Source organism: Polypterus senegalus, chromosome 17, assembly GCF_016835505.1.
Source record: "Polypterus senegalus isolate Bchr_013 chromosome 17, ASM1683550v1, whole genome shotgun sequence".
NCBI lineage: Eukaryota > Metazoa > Chordata > Cladistia > Polypteriformes > Polypteridae > Polypterus > Polypterus senegalus.
Window position 1 is genome coordinate 20,575,118 of NC_053170.1, and position 24,148 is coordinate 20,599,265.

The window sequence follows — 24,148 nt, forward strand, 5'->3', positions numbered from 1 at the left end:
CGTTGATTGCATGTCTTCCAAGGTAGTTTCAATACCCATTTCTTGCACGGAGTCTTCTCCCCTTTTATAAATGACTGTGTAAGTACCGCGTGTACTAAACAGTAAATTAGTAAAGGAGAAAGGACTAAACACTAAGAACGGCAAGACCGCGTCGGCTGCGGAGCTCAGCTCAGAGCGAAATGAAGTGAATGAAATGACGTGAATGGGAGGGGAGATGATCACGTGACTCCCCCATCCGCCTTAACTCTCAATCCCTCCACAAACACACAAACACAGTTTCTCGGATCCCAACTCTCCTTTATATATAGAGATAAAATAACCAGTAATGGCGCACTGCATGTTAACGTGCAGTGAATACACTTGACTTGAGCATTGCTAATTTTTATCCTCTTTCTCTGTAGGTGTTAGCATTCGTTTGCTCAGAGGTTGATGCGCTTACTGCTTCCTGAGCAGCTCTTCTTTTCTCCACCCTAGCAGCCCGCTTCTTCTCGTCTCTCGTCGGCATCGTTTTGTGTTAAAACTGATTAAGTCTGTGTTTGTGTTGCAATTACTTGGTACGTTTTCCTTAATTTTTCACTTAAGCTGGCACTTAAGTCTTCAATCTACCTCAAGAATGATTTAAGATATGAAGAGGAAGGGCAAGTGACGGCGAAGGTGGTAGGGAATGAGAATGGTGCCCGTATGCATGCACCGCTTGGTCACCCTGCTGGCCGCTGCTGAGAGTTGATTCTACCATAAAATAAAATAAAAATAAAAAGAGGAATAACCTTGGAGATCAATCATCACCCCAAAAGCGGATAGTAGACGTGTCGTAGTATATGTGTACCAAATTTCAGGTCAGTAGGTCGAATGGTTTGCAAGTTACAGGTGATTTTAAATCCTGGACAGACAAACGGACAGACACAGTAGTGTATTATATATAAAGATCATAAATAATTTTAAAAAATTTTACACACGAGCTGTGAAGCAGTAAGGAATTTTTCAAAGCTATCCTTTATAAAGAAGAAATACTGGTTTGCCATTACTGAAGAGTGCATATTGTCATTAGAGAATGACATGGCAAGGAAGCCCTCATGTGACAAAACTGTTTGTGAAAATGTTGGCAGAATAACCAGAAAAGAGTTTGTGGTGGATGGCCGGGGTCCTTGCCTGGCCAGGACGCCTCCACGCTGGGAGGACCGGGGAAGCAAGTGTGTTCAGAACGTTACCTCCCCCGGAACGCTAGATGGCAGCCCCCCTGGGTTTCAGTGGTGTCTCGGACTCCCGCACGGCTTCATGGGAGTTGGAGTTTGGTGCAGCCTTGTTGGGATCTGGTGGTGGGGGAGAAAAGAAAAGGACTGAGAGATAAAGAAAGAGAATATGAAAGTAAAATAAAGAAAGGAAAGTGTGTGATTGGGCTGTTGGGGAGACTGTATATAAATAAATTCACATGTGCTTTTTGGACTTGTGCCTCTAGCGTCTGTCTGTGTCGGGTTAGCGCTTTATAGCGCCATCTATCTTCCGCTACATGTGCTTCACGTAGTTTGTAACTTCATTGGTTTCTAAAATAAAACATTATACTGACGGTGGTCTTTTCTATGTTTTATGACTTCATTCTGTGATGCATCATGCATGTATACACCATTTCCCTAATTTTCATCCCCCTATAACTCAAACTACACTCACCGGCCACTTTATTAGGTACACCTTGCTATTACCGGGTTGGACCCCGTTTTACCTTCAGAACTGCCATACTTCTTTGTGGCCTAGATTCAATATGGTGCTGGAGACATTCCTCAGGGATTTTGGTTGATATTGACGTGATAGCATCACACAGTTGGTGCAGATTTGACGTCTGCACATCCATGATGTGAATCTCCCGTTCTACTACATCCCAAAGGTGCTCTACTGGATTGAGATCTGGTGACTGTGGAGGCCATCTGAGTATAGTGAATTCATTGTAACATTCAAGAAACCAGTTTGAGATGATTTGATCTTGTGACATGGTACCTTATCCTGCTGGAAGTAGCCATCAGAAGATGGGTACACTGCAGTCATAAAGGAATGGACATGGTCAGCAACAATACTCAGGTAAGCTGTGGCATCTAAATGATGCTCAGTTGTTAAGTAAGGGGCCCAAAGTGTGCCAAGGAAATATCCCCCAAATCATTACACCATCACCACCAGTCTAAACCACTGATACAAGGCAGAATGGATCCATGCTTTCATGTTGTTGACACTGAATCCAAATTCTGACACTACCATCTGAATGTCAAAGCAGAGATTGAAACTCATCAGACCAGGCAACGTTTTTCTAATCTTCTGTTGTCTAATTTTGGTGTGTCTGTGTTATTTGTTGCCTCAGTTGCCTGTTCTTCACTGAAAGGAGTGGCACCCGATGTGATCTCCTGCTGCTGTAGCACATCTGTTTCGGGGTCTGATGTGTTGTTTGTCTCAGAGATGTTCTTCTGTATACCTCGGTTGTAGCGAGTGGTTATTTGAGTTACTGTTGCCTTTCTATCAGCTTGAACCAGTCTGGCCATTCTCCTCTGACCTTTGGTATCAACAAGGCATTTTCACCCAGAGAACTGACGATGAATATTTTACCTTTTTTGAACCACTATCTGTAAACCCTAAAGATGGCTGTGTATGATAAACCCAGTAGATTGTCAGTTTCTGAAATTCTCAGACCATCCTGTCTGGCACCAACAACCAGGCCACATTCAAAGTCACTTAAGTCACCTTTCTTCCACATTCTGATACTCGGTTTGAACTTTTGCAGGTTGTCTTGATAACGTCTATGTACCTAAATGCATTGCGTTGCTGCCATGTGATTGGCTGATTAGATATTTGTGTTAACAAGCAGGTGAACAGGTGTACCAAATAAAGTGGCCGGTGAGTATATAAAGCATAGGAAATGTGTATTCACAATTTTGACTTTGACATGTGAGATAATCCAGTTCAGCAATTTAAATTAAAATCTGGGATGTAGTGGCTAAATTATTTAAACATTTGAGGTGATCTGCTAGAGAACAACCCCATTGAAGAAGATAATGGTGGTTACCCAGACCTTGTTGCTAGTCATGAAGGGGCCCCCATAATATTTCAAGCTTCAGGACCCCAAAAATGAAAGTCCACCACTGCATTTAAGAGTAATCCATTGTTTAAAGTACATTATCGTGAAGGAAAGATTTTTGCCTGGCTCCGACTGCGAACATCTCAAAGTCCTTCAGAACCTACGATTGGGAGCTTCTAAGGTTTAATGTGTTCAGGTGATAAAGAGAAGAGAGCATGGGTGACACATCTGGCCTCGTTTAATGACAGATTACGTCTTTAAATTGGCATCTGGAAAAAATTTGTGAAACCTTCAGTAAAATACTTGAGAACAGGACTGAAAGGTTAGAGATGCTTGGGAAACGTTTCAGGGAAAAATGGCTTTGTCATCAACTCATCATGTGCGCTCACTGAGTAGGGCCTGTACACCCGCTTATCTGGGCAATTATCTGATCAGCCAATTAGGTGGTATAAAACCATGCAGATACAGGTGAGGAGCTGCAGTTAATGTTTACATCAAACATCAGAATGAGGAATAAATGTGGGCTTAGTGATTTCAAACGTGGCATGATTGTTGGTGCCGGACAGTTTGAGGCTCGGCCACACGAGAGGTGATGATCAAGAAGTGTTTTTATAAAAGTATCTTTGACAGAATTACAGTTGAATCTGTATGTTCAGGAGGAGGTCAGCATTTTACAGGTAAATGAAATTTATGGGATTTTCTGAAGCCAGCTATTCCAGGTTTTTGCACGTGGACTGATCTTCATGACTGGACAGTTCAGGTCTACTTAGATTTCTGCATTGTGTTCAGGGTTGGGGGTTGATTTGTTTTCAATCCTATTTTTTTGTAAAAATTGATCTATTTGTATGGAATGATTACAATAAAATCAATAAAATAAAAAAATATTTCTGTATTGTGTTTGAAATGACGAATGTTGGAACACTTTCTTTGATAAATGGAGTAAATAAGTAAAACTACATCAAGGCACGTATGAGAAATTGTGCCTTGCTGAAATCAACAGGGCTGACAGCTGCTGGGTCTTTCATTTTTCTCTTACTGCAGACTTCAGTGTTGTGCAAAGCCGCCATCCACGCAGGAGTGATCTCGGATGAGCTAGGAGGTTATATCTCCCTGACCCGAGAGCGTAGCCTTACTCATTATGAGTCTGCACTTGCCAACGGAATTCTGTCCAAAACGTAAGTAACCTTAGTGAATTAACCCAGAATGTTTTTTTTTTTATTCTTATGTGAAATAACATCAAAGACTGTTGAACAAATGTGATAGGGTGGAAACTGCTAACTCTCCACCATTTTCCAGTCCAGGTGGTTTGTCTTGTGGTGGGTTGGCAACGCACTGTAATCAGCGCATGCTCCCAACCTCCTCCTCCTCCTCAGTAAGGGACCTTCGCCTTTTACAATTGTTTTACTTGTAGATTTATTTCCACTGTGGGTCACCAACAAGTTGTAAAAAACAGAAACGGTCTACTTTTGTGAGCAAAATGTCTTACTGTAAGTTACTAGTGAACTGTAAAATTTAACATAAAGCCAATGGCCACATCCTCCCATTCCAAATGCGGATGTACATGGCATGTGACAATGTTTTGTGACCACTACTATAAAGTCAAGACACATTTATTTGTGTTAAGGTGACCCTAGTTTCTTTATACTCAGACCATAACAGCATGCCCCACATCCCGCAATCTTACCACACTGTCAGGATTAACTGCAATTGTACTTCATTTTTATTCATTCAATTTTATTTTTTCTCCAGCCGTCTGGAGTTGTTTTGTTTTTTCTGTCCCCCCTGGCCATTGAACCTTACTCTTATTCGATGTTAATGTTGATTTATTTTGTTTTATAATTGTGTCTTTCATTTTTCTATTCTTTAATATGTAAAGCACTTTGAGCTACTGTTTGTATGAAAATGTGCTATATAAATAAATGTTGTTGTTGTTCATCACTTCCCCGTTTTTTTACATTAGACAGAGTTCAAAAACAGCAAGGAAAAAAGTTAACAAATTTATTTATACTTTATAAATAATATACCCAAAGTAATACAGCAAAATGAGGGAGACAAAAATATAATTGCAACCTAAGTAGCAGTTCATCTTGTGGCTGTATACTTCCTACCAGGTGGCTCTCTGTCTTATTAGTCTGTGGTCCAGCTTGGTCTTTGCTCCTGCATGGCCTTTGAATAAAGTGAGTGATGGTTTGGTAGAGAGGCCCTCTCAAGTTTCCGCCAGCATTTCTCCCCGACTGGGTTTCAAAGTCATATTCCTCCCTAGAGGAGGCAGAGCGATGGGCGCTGATCAGGCTCCTGTCAGTCATGGAGGATCCACTGCATCCACTGAACAGGATCATCTCCAGACAGAGGAGCAGCTTCAGCGACAGACTGCTGTCACCGCCCTGCTCTACTGACAGACTGAGGAGACCCCACACTATGCGACTCTTCAGTTCCACCCCCTTGATAAACGTTAACATTATACAAAGTTATTGTCTGTCTGTTATACCTGCATTGTTATCACTCTTTAATTTAATATTGTTCTTTATCAGTATGCTGCTGCTGGAGTATGTGAATTTCCCCTTGGGATTAATAAAGTATCTATCTATCTATCTGTCTATCTATCTATCTATCTATCTATCTATCTATCTATCTATCTATCTATCTATCTATCTATCTATCTATCTATCGGGCATTTTTTATCAGCTGGCATGAATTAGCCTTGAATCCATCATCCATCCCATTGCTTGTGCTCTGTAAAGTGTCTTTTCCCAAATGTCTCTCTTTGTTGTCTAGGCAGTTATTTTCTAAGGGTCTTTAAAATATTCCATTAGAGAGCAGGCACCTGGCTACTGCTTGTGAATCATTTGCATGTTGTTTCAGTCCCTATGAGGGTTTTTGTCTTGAATACTCCGATTTTTTTTTCACATTCTGAAGACTTGCATATTAATATATTAACATACTGTATTAGATGATTCAGAGTTTGGCCCCATTTGAGTAAGAGTTGTGCGTGTGTGTCTGTGAGCAAAACCCCGTAATAGACTGCTTCCTTGTTCAGTGCTGCTTCCTTAATGTTACTGGGATAGGCTCCAGTCCCTTGCAACAATGAACTGGATTAACTGGGTTAGGGAATGGTATGTTATGTTATCCCAAAGACATTCATAGGCATTTTCCCACCACAGGAGCTTTGTTTTTAGGAACCAATGAGCAGGCCCTGGGCTACTTGTGGCCCCTGGGTATTTTTGTGTGCTGCGTTCCAACAGCACAACAGGAACTGTAATTTTTATGCAAGATATGAGATGCGCAGGAAAGAGTGATGTGGTATGAAGTGAGGTGCATTCAGGAGTTCACAGGGTCCCAACCTTATTTCTTATCGCGACTTTACAGGGGAGATTACTGCTTCTACAATGTGGTGTGTGTGGTGTGACGGATTAGGGAGGAGGCTATGAAAAGTGTTGAGGTGTGTAGTGTGTCACGTTGGAGAGTTCATGTGGCACTTATTGCTTTGATGTTGTGCATGGTATGGCGCTCCAAGGAGTCGGCTATGAAGAGTGATGTGGTCCGAAGTGCAGTGTGGTCAGGAGTTCATGGGGGAGATGTATCTAGCAGGGGGCGCTCTTTCTTACCTGTGATGTGTTTCTTGATGCAGAATTGACTAGACCCAAATACTGTACCTTTTGTACCCATGGCGGAAAATAAATACATGAGAGAAATATGGTACAAAGAGAGATATATGTATTTAACTTGCTTTAAAAGATAACATTCATTCCTAATATAAAATGCATAATCTTGTATGCATACATATTCATGCCAGAGGGAAGCATAGGGACATCCAAGCCAAGTGGGAGAATGCTGACAAATCAGATGGCCTATCCTGCAGCTAGGTGGCTTCTGACGTTGTGCTGGATCCTCATCATTATTAACACTCACATAATTACATATTCGTAGAATTCATGTCAGAACTGGCTGGTTATTAATAAACACGGAGTTTTTATAACCATATCGGTCAAGCAGATATCAGCACTTCCCAAACCTGCTTGCGTCCTTCACATGTTTTCTGCTTTCCCTAACCTGACTTACAGCTGTCATTTCTCAGGCTCCCTGGCAGTCTCTCTCTGTCTCTCTCTCATTTGAATTGCATGGATTTGTGATATAAACTTCACAAATTATATTTGTCACAAATAACCTTCTTGCTACAGAAGTTTATTACTTTGATTTGGTGTGTAACGTGGCACACCAGGGAGCCAGCTATGAAGAGTGATGCGGTGTGTACTGCGGTGCGTTGGTGAGTTCACGTGGGACTTACAGCTTTGAAGTGGTGGATGGCATGGGGCACCACGCAGGTGGCCATGAAGACTGATGGCAGAGCAAAGTGCGGTGTAGTCATAGGAAGAGACTATTGCTTTGGGGAGGTGCGTGGCATGGCGCTCCATCTTCACTGATAAGTCCCAACTACTAACAGATTTGTAAGATGGCGCCAATTCTTGTGGTCAACCACTTAGCACAATTAATCACCCGTGCCCCACCATCAATAGTTCCTGGATGAATAAAAACTACATACTCTGGAGCAGAAGCTTAAAAAAAAAATACCAGCGACTACACATGGCCTGAGTTTCGGTGATGGGCATGTACAAAAGTTCTTGAGTTTCAAAAAAGTCCCTGGTTCCTGAAAAAAGTTCCTGCGGCGGTAAAACACCTCATGTTAGGTTAAGAGGCAATTTCAAATGTGGTCCCACATGTGTGTGATTGAGCCCTGCAATGGTCTGGTGCCCCATCGAGGGTTACTTATTACCTTGGACCCAGTGGTGCTGGGATAGACTCCAGCCCCCTTCAGTCATGAACTGGATTGAGAGAATGATTCTGTATATTCTATGTCATGTTTTGTTATGTTATCCCAGAGACAGGGAGTATTTCTACAGTCCTAAAGTAGATTAAGCATGTTGGTCAATACTATGTTACATCATGTTATGAAATTTATGGTAGATTGAGCCTGTATGAACAGCTCCGTCTTGTTCCACTTGCCTGATTCAAATATCAAAAATACTTCAAACAGAAGTAATCTGGCAGCCCGCACACCATGGAAGGTTGGACTAGAAATATGGATTATTCCTAAAAGAAAAAAAACTGCATGTAGACTGAACTAAATCTTGTTGCTGAAGTGTGACAAAAGTTTGGGGCAAAGTTTTAAGAATTGCATATCATGGAAGCCACTCCAGTGCAGCAGACTGTTTAATGTTTAACATCCTATTTTCAGATTTTTGCTTCTGCTTTTTGCATTACAGGATTATGATTTATGTCTATCTCTATCTGTTCATTTAAGTTAGGTAGAATGCCCAGAGGGGGCTGGGTGGTCTCGTGGTCTGGAACCCCTGCAGATTTTATTTTTTCTCTCCAGTCGTCTGGAGTTTTTTAATTGTTTTTTCTGTCCTCCCTTATTCTATGTTAATTAGTGTTGTCTTATTTTAATTCTTACTTTGTCTTTTATTTCTCTTTTCTTCATCATGTAAAGCACTTGGAGCTGCATTATGTGTATGAAAATGTGCTCTAGAAATAAATGTTGTTGTTGTTGCTGTATGATGAACCATAAGACAGGAACCAACGCCACATGGGATGCCAGTCTATTATGGGGCATGCTCACACTTGCTCCCACTCTATGCTATTTCTGTTTAAGCTTTCACAAGTGGACCTCTTTGAGATGTGGAAGGAAAATAGTGAAAAATACACACAAACATGGACAGAAAATGCAAATGCCAAGCACAGATGGTGAACAGGCCGGAATGTGAATGTGAAGACGTTCAGTGGCAGTCCTAACCCTTGTGCCACTGTGCTACCTTGTCAATTTTTATTTTACCCATCAGTTTTGGATCCTGGTCAATCCCGTCTCAGTCACCTGAACCTATTCTGCAGACTTGTCCCTGGACAGGGTGCCAGTCATGCAAACAGCCACACTCAGGCATTTCAGAGTTTCTATTTATACAACCCCACAGCTCTCTGGACTACAGTGAAAAAAACCCTGGACAGGTTTGGGGGGAATCTGCAGACTACCCATAGATTAGGCGTTCCGAGCCTGGGGTGCCCGTACCCCCCAGATAGCGTAAGATGGCATTTCAGGGGGCGCAGCAAAGAGGAAGGCTGCATCACAATTCACCAAAATTGAATGAGGTGCATTGTCTGACTTTATCCTGATGCAATCGGTGTCTTACAATCTGCCGTGAAGTGTAGGTCATTTATTAGTTTGGTCCTCCTGTTTGATGATATGAAAAGAATCCAGCATTGCATGCGCTATTGTCACCTGTGAAGGAGCCTCAGAAATGCATGTTCTTATTGGTTTGTTTGTTATGGCAAATAACTTTTTTTAAGAGAATGAAATTTGGACCGGGTGGCATGGTGGCGCAATGGGTAGCCCTGTTCCCTCGCAGTTAGGAGACCCAGGTTCACTTCCTGGGTCCTCCCTGTGTGGAGTTTGCATGTTCTCCCCGTGTCTGCGTGTGTTTCCTCCGGGTGCTCCGGTTTCCTCCCACAGTCCAAAGACATGCCGGTTAGGTGGATTGGCGATTCTAAATTGTCCCCAGTGTGTGCTTTGTGTGTTTGTGGGTGTGTGTGATTGTGTGTGTGCCCTGCAGTGGGCTGGCGCCCTGCCCAAGGTTTGTTTCCTGCCTTGCGCCCTGTGTTGGCTGGGTTTGGCTCCAGCAGACCCCCGTGACCCTGTAGTTAGGATGTAGCGGGTTGGATAATGGATGGATGGAAATTTGGACCTCACAATGTAGAGACAGGAGAGGTCTGGTATTCATTTCTGTGCAAGTCCTGATAATGAAATGTCACCGATATTGGGGTTTGATTACCATTTTTTGCACGGGGTTGGACACGGGGGACTGAATTGGATGCAACACTTGCTGTTTATACTCGGTCCATCTCTCCTGCTGGCGGTCCCGGCAGTAGCGCAGCAATTTTAACTGTGCTGTGCTGTTTTTGAACAGCAGTCCAGGTGTTATCGGGGGGACAAAGCTCATTTAATGTGTTTTATTGCTTAGAGATGAGCCAGCACCCAAACCTCTTGATCGTTGTGTCATTTCCTTGTAGCGCTTCATACTTGAAACCCCAGCCCCCATTTATACTTAAATTATATGCACTGAGTTAAAAGCGTATTGTTTTGAGTTCAGCAGTTTGTTCACCCACAGTACTGTATGAGGTTCGTAAATTAGACGTTTGACTTCCTCTTCTTCAAATGCGATATTATTTTTGATGGCGGTGTGAGCATAAATCAAACCTTTTCTAGGCATGCAGGGCATAAAAAAAGTTGGGACACACTGACAAAAATAAAGATATGGCAGAGGAATCAAACCATAAATCTGCTACTGTGAGGCAGAAGTGCTAATCGCTGCATCACCCCTCGGCCCCGATCAAGTAGCAATGAGGACAGAATTTAGAAAGTTATACACATTAGAAAACGTTCAGAGCAAAGTGGTTGAGGACATCAAAAACTGCACACTCTATATCTAAAGGCAGTAAGGTCAAGTACCGACTGGCCTGCTAATCCATAATCTGGACATGTGATGTAGTTAGGATGAGAGGACAGTGAAGTGTAACCTTTAAGCTCCAGCGCAAAACAAAGCAATCAGTCTGTGGTGATGATGCTTGTCAGTTTTATACGTATAGTGGCATTCATATTGTTTGTCAAATTAGACAATTAGCTTGACAGAACAAGATGAGCATGTCAGTGCATGGCATTATGCTAAGATATTTGTTTTCTTTTTTTCTTTTTGGTTAACAGGGGTTCACTCTCTGAAAAACGTCTCATCATCAACAGAGGTAAGACTTGCTGAAGTCATTGCTGGTCAGGTAGGATTAGGAATCTTTACGGAGCCCAATGTCACTTTTTGCAAATCCTTATTAGACGCAGTAAGGTCAGGATGGGGGACAATCAGGTTGCCATGAAAGAACCTGAGAGGAGGCCTGGTGCAGAACAGTTTTAGGATGGGGGGCAGTTTGTACCCCAGAATGATGACAGTGTGGGCTTCCCAGGTGGTCATTGCTGGTTCATTACTTAGAAAAAACAAGTGAATGTCAGTGCCATGCAGAAAAGCTGAACAAACTGATTATCTGATTAAGAATCAATAGGACACAACATTTCGAAGGAATGTTTCCAACGCCATGTTGAATTCATGTTCTGGAGGCTAAATAGGGTCCAACCTACTATGAGACGCCCAGAGTAGTTCCTTTCAATTACAAGACATTTCTACATTTCAATTTTTTTTCTGACAATTTCAGTTGCTTCTAGGACCCCAGGCTTTTTACAGCACAGGCTTACACATCTAGTATATATATATATATATATATATACTGCTCAAAAGAATTAAAGGAGCACTTTTTAATCAGAGTATAGCATAAAGTCACTTATGGGATATTAATCTGGTCAGTTAAGTAGCAGAGGGGGTTGTTAATCAGTTTCAGCTGCTGTGGTGTTAATGAAATTAACAACAGATGCACTAGAGGGGCAACAATGAGATGACCCCCAAAACAGGAATAGTTTAACAGGTGGAGGCCACTGACATTTTTCCCTCCTCATCTTTTCTGACTGTTTCTTCACTAGTTTTGCATTTGGCTACAGTCAGTGTCACTACTGGTAGCATGAGGATACCTGGACCCTACAGAGGTTGCACAGGTAGTCCAACTTCTCCAGGATGGCACATCAATATGTCATTGCCAGAAGGTTTGCTGTGTCTCCTGCACAGTCTCAAGGGCATGGAGGAGATTCTAGGAGACAAGCAGTTACTCTAGGAGAGCTGGAGAGGGCCATAGAAGGTCCATAACCCATCAGCAGGACCAGTATCTGCTCCTTTGGGCAAGGAGGAACAGGATGAGCACTGCCAGAGCCCTACAAAATGACCTCCAGCAGGCCACTGGTGTGAATGTCTCTGACCAAACAACCAGAAAGACTTCATGAGGGTGACCCAAGGGCCCCATGTCCTCTAATGGGCCCTGAGCTCACTGCCCAGCAGCATGCAGCTCGATTGGCATTCGCCATAGAATACCAGAATTGGCAGATGCACCACTGGTGCCCTGTGCTTTTTACAGATGAGAGCAGGTTCACCCTGAGCACGTGACAGAAGTGAAAGGGTCTGGAGAAGCCATGGAGAACATTATGCTGCCTGTAACATCATTCAGCATGAGCAGTTTGGTGGTGGGTTAATGATTGTCTGGGGAGGCATATCCATGGAGGGTCACACAGACCGCTACAGGCTTGACAAAGGCACCTTGGCTGCCATTAGGTATCAGGATGAAATCCTTGGACCCATTGTCAGACCCTATGCTGGTACAGTGGCTCCTGGTGCACGACAATTCCTGGCCTCATGTGGTGAGAGTATGCAGGCAGTTCCTGGAGGATGAAGGAATTGATACCATTGACTGGCCACCACACTTTCCTGACCTAAATCCAATAGAACACCTCTGGGACATTATGTTTTGGTCCATCCAATGCCACCAGGTTGCACCTCTGACTGTCCAGGAGCTCAGTGATGCCCTGGTCCAGATCTGGGAGGAGATCCCCCACAACACCATCTGTCATCTCATTAGAAGCATGCACCGATGTTGTCAGGCTTGTATACAAGAACACAGGGGCCATACAAAGTGCTGCGTACAATTTTGAGTTGCTGCAATTAAATTTTGGCAAAATGGACTAGCCTGCCACATAATTTTTTCACTCTGATTTTTGGGGCGTCTTTGAATTCAGGGCTCTGTAGGTTGATCATTTTCATTTCCATCAAACGATGTGGCATCCTTTCGTTCCTAACACATTACCCAGTCTATATCAGTATAGATATCCAGGAGGATTTCTTTTTCCCATTGAGATCTGATGTGTTTTCAAAGTGTTCCTTTAATTTTTTTGAGCAGTTTATATATATATAGTATACACAGCTCCACCTTTTGTAAGACAATCGGCTGGATTAACCATTAAGAAAATAAGCACAGTGCTTAGGGCATCAAGGAAAGGGCGGGCACCACAGAAATTTTGACCATCACCATATTTACCATGGATCATATGGTGCAAAACTGCAAATGGTGCAGCTTGAACCAAGGTCCACAAAAAGAGGCTCCCGCATTACATGAAAAAATTACATACATATATAACAATAATAAAATAGCAGTGATATAGGTTAATGAAGTATATTAATCTTGGGGGAAACAACAAAATTAGAATCTGGTAACTGCCACACGGTCCACCGAGGCTCACGTGATCGTTCTTGTCTTAGTCACGTCGACTGTCCCGTTCAGTCGTCCACTGAGAGTACGTGCAGCGCAGCGTTGCCAGACACACAATAATTTTATGCCATGTACAATAATACATAGCATACCTTTCTCGTATGCATATTGCATGATGATTTGAAGAAGCTTTCATTTTGTTCAATTAATTTTATATGAAAAGAAAATAAATATCTTAATGCCTTGTGTTTTGAATTTATACACAGAGATTCCCGTTATTACTGTACACGCATGTGGTGCTATCGATAGAGATAGATGTATAAACAATTTCATTTTGAAAAATAAAATTTTGTTTTATGGTTTGTTATTGTTTATACAGGGTGAGCCAAAAAGAAGACACAATAAAGGGTATACAAAATAGATTTTTTCATTGTGTTTTAAAAATGATGTCTTCAAGGTGGTGGCCATCATTAGCGATACACTCTTTGAGACGATTTCTGAACACTCACATGACTCGTTTGGCCATTTCAAGGGGAATAGCGTCCTTGATAATAATATAGTATAGTAATACTTTCATTTAGGTATCTGCTGTTTACAGGCTTATTGTCACATGTGAGGAGCACAGTGAGATTTTTTTTCTGAACCTTATCCAGGATATGATTGAGGTAAAACTTGTAAAATGATTTTGTGAAAACTTTGCTTTTGAAAGGGGAGATTTTAGACTTGCAGTGCATATGGCTTGATTTTCTACACCCCTTCTTCACTGCAGTCTAGCTCCAGGTGTAGGTGTTACATGTAACTGTACCATCACACTTTGGGCTGATTCCTGTTTAGTGCCCTTACTGCCAGAATTGTCTTCAACCAACTGAGACCTGGTAGTAGAAACAGGGCAGGGAGTGAGAGTGAGTGGGCTTTGGTCAGATTTAAATATGTGCCCGTTGGGGATAACGCTGCTCTTTCCTCTTTTCTTTTTGCTCGTCATCTTTTGCCCTCACCTTCCAGAGTGTACAGAAACACTTCCTGTGATTCACTTCAATGCCTCATCTGTTTGGACGGAGGTGGACAAATTAGGAAACTATGTGAATTGGTTACCAGAGAATGCTGACCCAGGCACCCAGGGTCCTCCGTGGGCAGCAGAAAGTACGGATAAACTCGTGCAACTTGAGATCGATCTGGGAGAGAAAAAAAATGTAACAGGTCAGTTGGAGTCCAACTTCAGCTTTCTTTCTTTCTTGAATCAATAATGTATACTTTGGCCACTAAGTTGCGTTACAGACCCCCCAACCCCAGACACAACTGCTCTGTCTCCAGTCCGGATTCAAAAGATTTTTTTTTTATTTTAAAGAAAATGCCTCTCAGCAGGCTTCTTCCTCCCACAGTCAGTACAACCATAATTCATTCTCTCTTCTCCACTCTTTCCAGGCAAGCTTTGTCCTTCTCCTTCTAACTTGAACCCTCTGGGTGACATAGAGGGCCCTCTTTTAAACCCAATGGCAGGTGTACTGCCTGTGCCAAACCATTGTCTCCAGAAAGCATTTTTTGGTCTGGTGGAACAGTAGATTCACCTACCAATAAGTTCCCGACAGGGCAGCCCTGTAGAACCACAACTCCTATGTTGCCCGGCGGGTGTCCAGACAGGAGCTCACCTGCCACTTGGTGTGCTGGGGAACAATTTGAGCACAGAGAGCTCTCTCCCACTGTCCCTCACTCATACTGGCCTCCCAGTTGAGAAAGGGAACACTAACCATCCTGGTCGGGATTCTTCTATATCGCCTACCCACTACACTGGCCTCCCAGCTGAGTAAGGAAATCTTCTCCATTCCTTCTGACATGCCAGTCCTGCTGCATCTTCTGTCATACTGGACCTTCATGCCAGCCCTCCAAGCAAAGACAATCCATTATATTGGCCTCCCAGCCAGGAAAGGGAACATCATCCAGCCCATCCATGACAGAACATAAAAAACTATTAAAAATGAAAGAAACTCTTACATTTTTATAATGCTGTTGTCTTTTTTATTATTTAACATATTTTTAAAAATTCAGTTTTATAATTAAGTAATACTTTCATTTAGGTATTCAGTTTTATAATTAAGTAATACTTTCATTTAGGTATCTGCTGTTTACAGGCTTATTGTCACATGAGCGGAGCACAGTGAGATTCTTACATTATTGGCCATTAACCATCTTTTCAACTTCAAATAATAAAAAAATGAACAATTAAGATGTGTATTTCAAGAGTATAATGGATACCTAAACTAAAATATGACCAATAATTCTTAAAAATTTTTAAAGACTAAAACCACACTTTTAAAAGCTTTCAGTTCAGTTCAGTTCAGTTGATTTTTCTATAGTGCCCTTTACTGGGCACAAGTTCACAGTGTGCAGGGACTGGCATCCTGGCTGAGACTAAATATGGATCCTTACCTGGGTGGGAGTCCATTAGAATAGAAGGAGAGGGGAAGACAATTTATTCAGGTTGGTTTCTTCCCCAAACCACTGGGTGGCAGTCTACCCAGTCTAGGATTCCCACATGAACACCCTGCAGGGCATGCTGGGAGCTGCAGTCCCGTGGGGCAGCCCTTTTGGGTTCCATGGGGTCTGCGAGTGGAAGTTGTGGGGATCACTGATCCCTACTTTGTTGGGCTTCAGTCTTACCCAAAAATGCTTCCAAGGGACACTTTCACGACACTAGAGGTACTCCAGGGTCCTGTATTAAAGAAGCAGCCCCGCTCCAGTCCAGTGAGCCAGAGTTGGAAGGAAGCAGACGACGCTTGCCTGGAGTACCGGAAGAGAGGAAAAGGAGTTTGAAGAGTATTTTGTGCTTACTTGTGCCATTTGAAACCTATGTGCAGGGTATTTGAACAATTAAAACCTTTTGTTGTGTCTGTGCGTTTGTGTCCGGAGATTCTGGTGCTGCAATGCCCTCTGGCGGTCACAACAGACAGACGCAAATATAATGGTACAAATGAATGATTATGTAATGAGTCCACATAAAGACACAAGAGTTGTTTAAAAACACAGGAAATATGACAGTTTAAGCTGATTAATTGTGTATCAGTCTATTAATTATGTAATTATTGTACTATGGCTGGTTGACAACGGAGGAGAGGAAAACAAAAACTCCAGGCAGCAGCCATCCTGGAAAAAATAAACCATTGGGGAGGGGGGTCCAATGTCACTAAACCTGCACATAAAAGTGAGCAACATGCAGGCCTTTCTTACTGTGCCATCATCTAAGTGTGCAGCAGCCTGTGTCTTTGCTTTCTCTGATGTCCCCTCTGACTGACTCACTGAATATGGACATGAGAAGAGGTGTGGCAGCTCCTCAGTTCTGTATTCTTTTCGACTAAGGCCTCCCACGTTGTACTTCTGCCTGTACCTTTTGTCATGTAATAAAATTGCCTTTCTGGTAAATTGTAAATTTGACATTGCATTTTATAGTTGAGTGGGTGAAATTCCACTTTACATTTGGGCTTCTGTTTAATGTAGGCATCATCACCCAGGGGTCAGGAGACGGCCATTACTTCTATGTAACCAGATATAAGATCTCCTGGAGCAAAGACAGAAGAAACTGGAAGGTCTACAAAAGCAGTGGCAACAAAGAGGAAAAGGTATTGGGAGTCTCTTAAATTGAACCAAGAATGTTACAAGTTTGATAAACGAGAGGAGACCATTCACTTCATTAAGCCCGTTTGTTTAGCTATAATAATTAACAATAATTCTTTACATCAATGTAGTGCTTTACATAGTGGGTGGGGAGCCACTTCAACCACCACTAATGTGCAGCACCCACCCAGATGATGTGACGGCAACCATTTTTGTGCCAGTATGCTCAAGTGGTAAAGTGAGAGAGACAATTAGAGATGGGATGATTAGGGGCTGGAATAACTAGGCCATGAAGGGCTATTTAGCCTGGACATTGGGATACACCCAGCTGTTTATGAAGGATGTCCAGGGATCGTTAATGACCACAGAGCGTAAGGACCTCAGTTCTACATCTCCAATGAAAGATGGTGCAGTTTTTACAGCATGTAATCCCCATCACTGCACAGGAACATTGGGATCCACAATCAGACCACAGGCAAGCGCCCCCTGCTGGCCCAGCCAACACCTCTTCCAGCAGCAACCCAAGCTTTTCTTAAACGTCTAAAATCTAAGCTTTCCCAGTATCTCATCAAGATTCTTCTTAAACGTTGTCAAGGTTTTCAGCTTCAACTGCATGTCTCGGGATGCTTGGGCTGTGCACCCTTGGACCGTTGTTTCTGGATGCACATTTTTGATTTAACTGAGCCCATTCAGCACACTGTAGAACAGGGATGGGCAAAGTCAGTCCTGGAGGGCCACAGTGGCTGCAGGTTTTTGATCCAACCCAGTTGCTTAATTAGAAAACAATCCTTGCCAATAATTACATTTCATGGCTTGTTAGTTGCTTTAACTCTGCCATGTCCGGTCATTCTCATATAATAGATTTTTTTTCCTTTCTAAAGATATCATCCAAACGATATGAAGACTAAACTGGAGGAGTAATTCTCAGTCCTTCACTTTTTTCTCTTCACTTTCCTTCCAAGTATTTAATTAAACCAAAAAGTGCACACAGGTGTCAATGGAAACACAGTAAATGGAGAAATGCTGTTTTCTTTTGTCATTTGCATCTTATTGCTAATAAGGAGCCATTAAACGCCGAGAATACAGCTGTTTAAGACTAAAATAAGCGATAAGGGTTCAAAATCTTAAGGAGCGAGCAACTGAAATGAAGCAGAGGTGTTACTTGAGCAATCAGTGCTTCTTATTAGGCCATTAGGTTGGAAACAAAAACCTGCAGCCACTGCGGCCCTCCAGGAACGACTTTGCCCACCTCTGCTGTAGAATAACAATAAATATGTACTAAAAAAAAGAGAGAAATGCAATGTAGACACAAACTGCCATGCCATATATACCCTACTGTACTGAACATTCGGTAGGCAGATTTCATTTTGATAGAGGACTTAGGAAAACGAGTCCATCATACAGAACAATGCATCAATTTCAAAGTCCATCATGGATACTGAGGGAGAAATAAAATGAAGAAGGCCTACTAAAGGCAAAGAAAAACACTACAATTAATTAAAAAGAAACATACGCATGTCATAGGAAACATCCCCAGCAGCCACCCTAAGAAGAATAAACTTCACCAACATATTGAACCTTGATTTAAATGCTCAGGTCAATAGGGCGTCTCTAATATCCGTAGAGGTACGTCATGCCAGAGTTTGGAGGGGGGGTCCCAAAGGTAAAGACTCCTACGCTAGTTTTATTTATCCTCAGAATATTAAGGACGCCTGCATCTTGAGATCATAATTTATGCCCTGGAGTGATGACACTAATGAGTCCTGTAAAATAACAATGACGCGAACCATTTCTGACATTAAATGTGAGAAGAAATATTTTAAAATAAGACCTAAACATAAAAGGTCATACTTGTTAGTTCAAGTTGCAATCCCAGCTGCTGTGTTTTTGTCGTAACCACAGAGCAGTAAGTGATAACAGAAAATTGTGCTTAAATAAAACTCTATTCAGACGGGATTTGTTTTACACGTGGACTATTGTAATTGTAATTATAATTATTGTAATTATTACTGGAGGACCTCAGTAATTGTAGCCCCGTGCAAATCACTGAAATGACGAGATTTTACTGACATGACGACTCACACCAGACTATTTTAACCTGGGCTTATTTATTACAGAATTTTTAATAGAAGGTTACAGGGTGGGTGATCTTTACGGAGTCCGTAAAAAAAGTCACTGTGGCCTCTTGAACACCTCCCTGACCAAAGCTCTTCTCGCACTTTTACTTTGCTTGACCGGAAGAGTCCTGTTGGGGCCAAACGTCTTCCATTTCACAATTATTGAGAGTCACTGAGTTCCCTGCAATGCTCAAATCTTTAGAAATGGCTTTATAACTTTGTGATTTGATTGCGCAGATCCACAGTGAGTTATTTGGGCTTCCTGGTTTGGTTTTTGTCCTACCATGCAGTATGAATTGTGTACCCCTTATACACAGGTGTGGGACTTTCTAAAAGATGTCCAATAAATTCAGTTCACCACAGATTGAATTCTAGTCGCGTCTCAAGGATAATTAAAGCAGACACATTTGGAGTGTCACGGCAACGGGCCTGAACACTACCATGAGGGAGAGATTTCAGTTTTTCATTTTAAATAAATTTTAAAACCTTTCTGAAAACATCCTTTAACTTTTTTATTGTGGGTAATCAAGTGTATAATGATGGGCAAAAAATTGCATATTAATTCATTTAAAATTTAATCATCAGCACAAAAAAGTGTGCAGAAAGGGAAGGCGTCTCATTACTTTCTGAATACACTGCAGTACCGAAATTCATTTAACCTCTTGAAGACTCTGACACCATCCTGCCATCCATTGTTGAACCTGTTTAATCCAATTTGAAGTCATGGAGGAACATAAACCTACCTTGAGAGCATTAGGTACAAATTCTAAAGTACACCTTGGGGAACGTGTCCATCATGACCTCACCCACCTTCACTCGCCAATTTATACCTAACACCGCATTCTGTGGATGAAGGAGAAAATCGGGTAACCTCGAGGAAAACCTATTCATGTGCATAGGGAGAACCTACAAGCTGTTCATAGACGGTAGCTTGGCTGGGGTTTGAATCCCATCTCTTGGATCTGTGGGGGAAACACAACTAAGCACTACACCACCTCGCGGCCTTTTTAGACCCCTGTTTATAATGAAACATTTAGAAAGAAATAAGAGAAAAAAGAAAGCAAAGTGGGACTGATTGGTACAAACTCACAGAGGTTCAATATACATTTTATTCATTAAACAAATTAAAACGATTAAAAATGTTACTTTAGTTTAAAACTTTTGGATCTTTAAAAACTTGTAAAACTTTTGGGACTCTAAAGACCCTGATCAGGGTTGCCAGATTTCCAAAATCACAGATCGGGACAGGCACCATTTCGAACGACCAAAATAAAAAAGACATTAACAAACGAAGTTAGACAAAAAAATAGGTCATTTTAATTAAATTCTAACTGGACATATATAAAGATGTGTAATCTAAACATATAAGTATATGTAAGTAAGTACATATATAGAAGAGGGAGAGGAGGTTGGGCGCATGCGCTGATAGCAGGTTGCTGCATCCACCACACAACGGACTGAGACCAGAGTGCAGCGGGTGACACCTAAGCCGGCGGTTCTCAACCTGTGGGGCAAAAAAGCGGGTGCGAAGATGTGAAAAAAAGAAAACAAGAATCGCAAATATGAAAAATACATCTATTGAAACCAAAACAAATTAACTTAAACTACATTCTGATACTAGAAAATAAATATAGAGTTAGAGAAATGTCGATAAAAGTTAAGTAGGTATAATAAAACTTGTAGCGCTGTATCGGCAGCAAAAAATACAGGAATACGTTTTATTAAGGTTTCAAAAAAACGTTAGAAGGGAGCGATTAAAACTGTTATGCAAACTCAGTTCGCAAATACTTAAAGGTTGAGAAACGCTGACCTAAGCTATATAGAAGGGATACATAAAATAGTCACAGAATAATTAAAATGATACACTTGGAACGATCATTCCCAGCAAACGAACGACGACACAAGCCCACGACGTACACGAACACACATGATTCAAACACTCGGATTCAGCTGACAGTTACAAATTTTATTCATGAAAGGTAGTACGCCAAGCTCCCTACAAGATTTAATGAGCCCCTTTAACTAGATATTCAATATAAAAACTGAATTATTCTACATACAATTTTCATTCAATCAGGATTTTCAGAGGCAATGCGGGACTCAGGATTTGTCTGTTGAACTTGAGACAGTCCCGCTCAAATTGGGACCTCTGGCAGCCCTGACCCTGATTTACATAAATGAACACAGTGCATTGGATACAATGGAATTTCGATATAAGTTTCAAAAACACTTGTTACTGATTAGTCATTTTTCTATCTTAATATCCATCCATCCATTTTCCAACCCGCTGAATCCGAACACAGGGTCACGGGGGTCTGCTGGAGCCAATCCCAGCTAACACAGGGCACAAGGCAGGAACCAATCCCGGGCAGGGTGCCAACCCACTGCAGGACACAAACCAAGCACACACACGGGCCAATTTAGAATCACCAATCCACCTAACCTGCATGTCTTTGGACTGTGGGAGGAAACCGACGCAGACATGGGGAGAACATGCAAACTCCACGCAGGGAGGACCCGGGAAGCGAACCTGGGTCTCCTAACTGCGAGGCAGCAGCGCCACCGTGCTGCCCTCTTTTTTAATATTCTATGTTATTGATTTTAATAGTTGCTTGAGTACATCCATGTAACTAAGGTGTCAAATAATACATCTCATTCAGAACAGCACAAATACTCATTTCCAGTACTCTGTGAGCCAACAAAGAAGCTGAATTTATTTTAACAGAATTATTGTGCGCACAGCCCAGCCATGAGGAGTGGCATCTCTCCTGAAGGAGGTTTCAACTGCTTGGTGAGAGAGGACCAGCTTCTAGCCCGAGAAGGTGCCCAGTGACTCTTTCTTTTCTCTTATTTCTTAGGTCTTTGAAGGAAACACTGATGCTGAGCAGACAGTCAGGAACAATTTCTTTCCACCCATCCTGACACGGTACCTTCTCATCCAGCCTCAGAAATGGCACGACCGGGCAGCCCTCCGCATTCACGTGCTAGGGTGCTCTGCCCTTAAAAGCAGGTCAACACGTCCTTCAGGTAGGTGTCAGGTTCCAGGCTAGTGATGTATCTTTCTGATGAACCCAGTCATTTAGTTATTCTTTGACTCTTTACTGTATGTACATAGCATTTATGGTTTCTCCAAATCAAACAAAAGACGAATTTATGAGCTTGGATTGGCCAGCTCTTGCGCATGTCCATCCTAAACTGTTACAGCAGTGCAACCTCTGACTGTACAGACAATCACCTGTGTTGGCTGGGATTGGCTCCAGCAGACCCCCGTGACCCTGTGGTTAGGATATAGCCGGTTGGATAATGGATGGATGGATGTTAACATACACTGGATTTTCTCATTACAATATTCAGCTAATATTTTACAAGATAACATGTGGACTTTATTAAAATATGATGATATAATCTTTTAAAAAATGCACCACAGTCTCTTCCACTCATTGCATCGACAGCGATACGGCTGAACCAGTAATAAAACTTTGCTGCGCGTTCCACTACCAAACACTTCCTGCACTGTTTCAGCTAGGCCTACTGTAGCAAAGTGAACCAAAGATTCGGCTAAGAAACGATGATAGGCCCTCCGTACACGAATGAGTCATAAGCGACAAGCCATCAGTTGTTCCCAAGTCAAAACAGAAGCCAACCCAGCGATCAATATATTGGCAACCCTTTTCGGGCGATGAAGGTGGACTATGGAATGTTTTCAAAGACGTACATGTACGGAATTTGACCTTGAATAGGGATTTTAAAAGGGTTCCTCTTAGAAGTATCACAAATATATATATATATAAATAAATATATATAAAAGCGGGGGCCCCCTTAGGCATGTGGCCTGGGGCAGTTGCCGCAATTGCCACCCCCATATGCCGCTCTTGGCCCCAGACCACAAGCACTACCAGGGTAATTTTTATCCCCTTGAAAACCTTTCTTTCCCTTGGGATAATCTACCCCTTGACCCAGGGCACTAAACGAGTGCCATCCTTGCCTATAATATAAACCAGCACACCCATGCATAAATTAAAGCTCTTATTGATCCAAAAGGTACTGAATAGCCTAATGTTTTAAATAAGATGTGCCAATTATGCCACCCACGGCACACTCTGTTGTACACGTGACTGTTCACGTATTGTCTGCCAGCATGGAGCTGTGTTAGACAATAGACGCACTTACACTATTTTGGATCTGCTTCAAATGTACCTCTCTCGGCTGTCTTCACATGAAACGCTGCAGGGATAACTACATTAGTAGGTGAGGTTAGAAAATGGGTGGATGAAATGATTTACTTGTGAATGACAAAGGAGATTTTAACTTTGATTTGGAAGGTGTAGACAATCCACAGCAGCCAAAGATCCATATAGGAATTATAGGAATTCTTTTGTTGTGGTTGAACTTGCTTCATATTGTGTAATTGGATAATCAGTATGCTCTCAGGTTATTGGGAGGTCTTATCCCTCATATACATTCATTGACATTGCAACCTCTGAGTCCCTCAGTTTGACTAACAGAACCTCCTGTTTTTTTGTTTTTCCCTGCAGTGTCCAATGGCTCTGGAGTGGTATCTACTACTGTTACAAAGCTAGACGCTGCACCTTCCACTGATGGCTCCTTTATAGTAAAGAATACAGACAGAGGTAATGAAGTCTTGTTACTTTCTTGATCCTTGTTAATATAGTTGACCTGCAGTAGTGAATGTCTGAACACTTGCTTTGAGGTTGTTGTACAAAGAGTCAGTAATGATGAGCAATGTGGACCTGGTTGTGCTGCCTAACCTCCCAGTCTGTGGTTTGCCTGTTAAAAACAAAAACCTGCGTCCAGTTGCAGATGGAATCTCATAGGTCAGGATCTCAGAGGTTCAGGGCCAGCTTGCATGGACCAAATGAACTGAAGATAAAGATATCATTGCTGTCCTACTTGACATGGTGTCCAAGGAGTTTTGGCCTAGTGGCTGATTAGAGAGCGCTGAAACAGAGCCCCAGGTCTCCATTCTGTATTGTTCTGTATGTATTTAATTAATCTTAACTAATGAGCCGTGTAGGGGTCAGTCATCTGTTCTCATCAAAATGCATGCTCTTATCTGTAGCGTGGCTGCAAATGACACTAATGGCAGCCTTGCCAACACACATGGAGATCTTGATAACAAGGCCAAATTACTCATCTATTCATGTTTCAATGCACTTGAAAAAACCTCACA

At 42.1% G+C, this 24,148-nt stretch overlaps 1 protein-coding gene across 3 annotated transcripts in view; it reads left to right on the forward strand.

Moving 5' to 3' along the window:
* Window positions 1-24,148, forward strand: part of si:dkey-34d22.1 (discoidin, CUB and LCCL domain-containing protein 1) — a 92,119-nt gene that overhangs the window by 42,317 nt on the left and 25,654 nt on the right. For all 3 annotated transcript variants that reach the window (XM_039739766.1, XM_039739764.1, XM_039739765.1), the window contains 6 exons: window positions 4,097-4,230; window positions 10,806-10,843; window positions 14,237-14,431; window positions 16,724-16,845; window positions 21,816-21,984; window positions 23,493-23,588. In XM_039739766.1, the coding sequence (XP_039595700.1) occupies window positions 4,097-4,230; window positions 10,806-10,843; window positions 14,237-14,431; window positions 16,724-16,845; window positions 21,816-21,984; window positions 23,493-23,588 (754 nt within the window). The remainder of the gene's footprint in view (window positions 1-4,096; window positions 4,231-10,805; window positions 10,844-14,236; window positions 14,432-16,723; window positions 16,846-21,815; window positions 21,985-23,492; window positions 23,589-24,148) is intronic.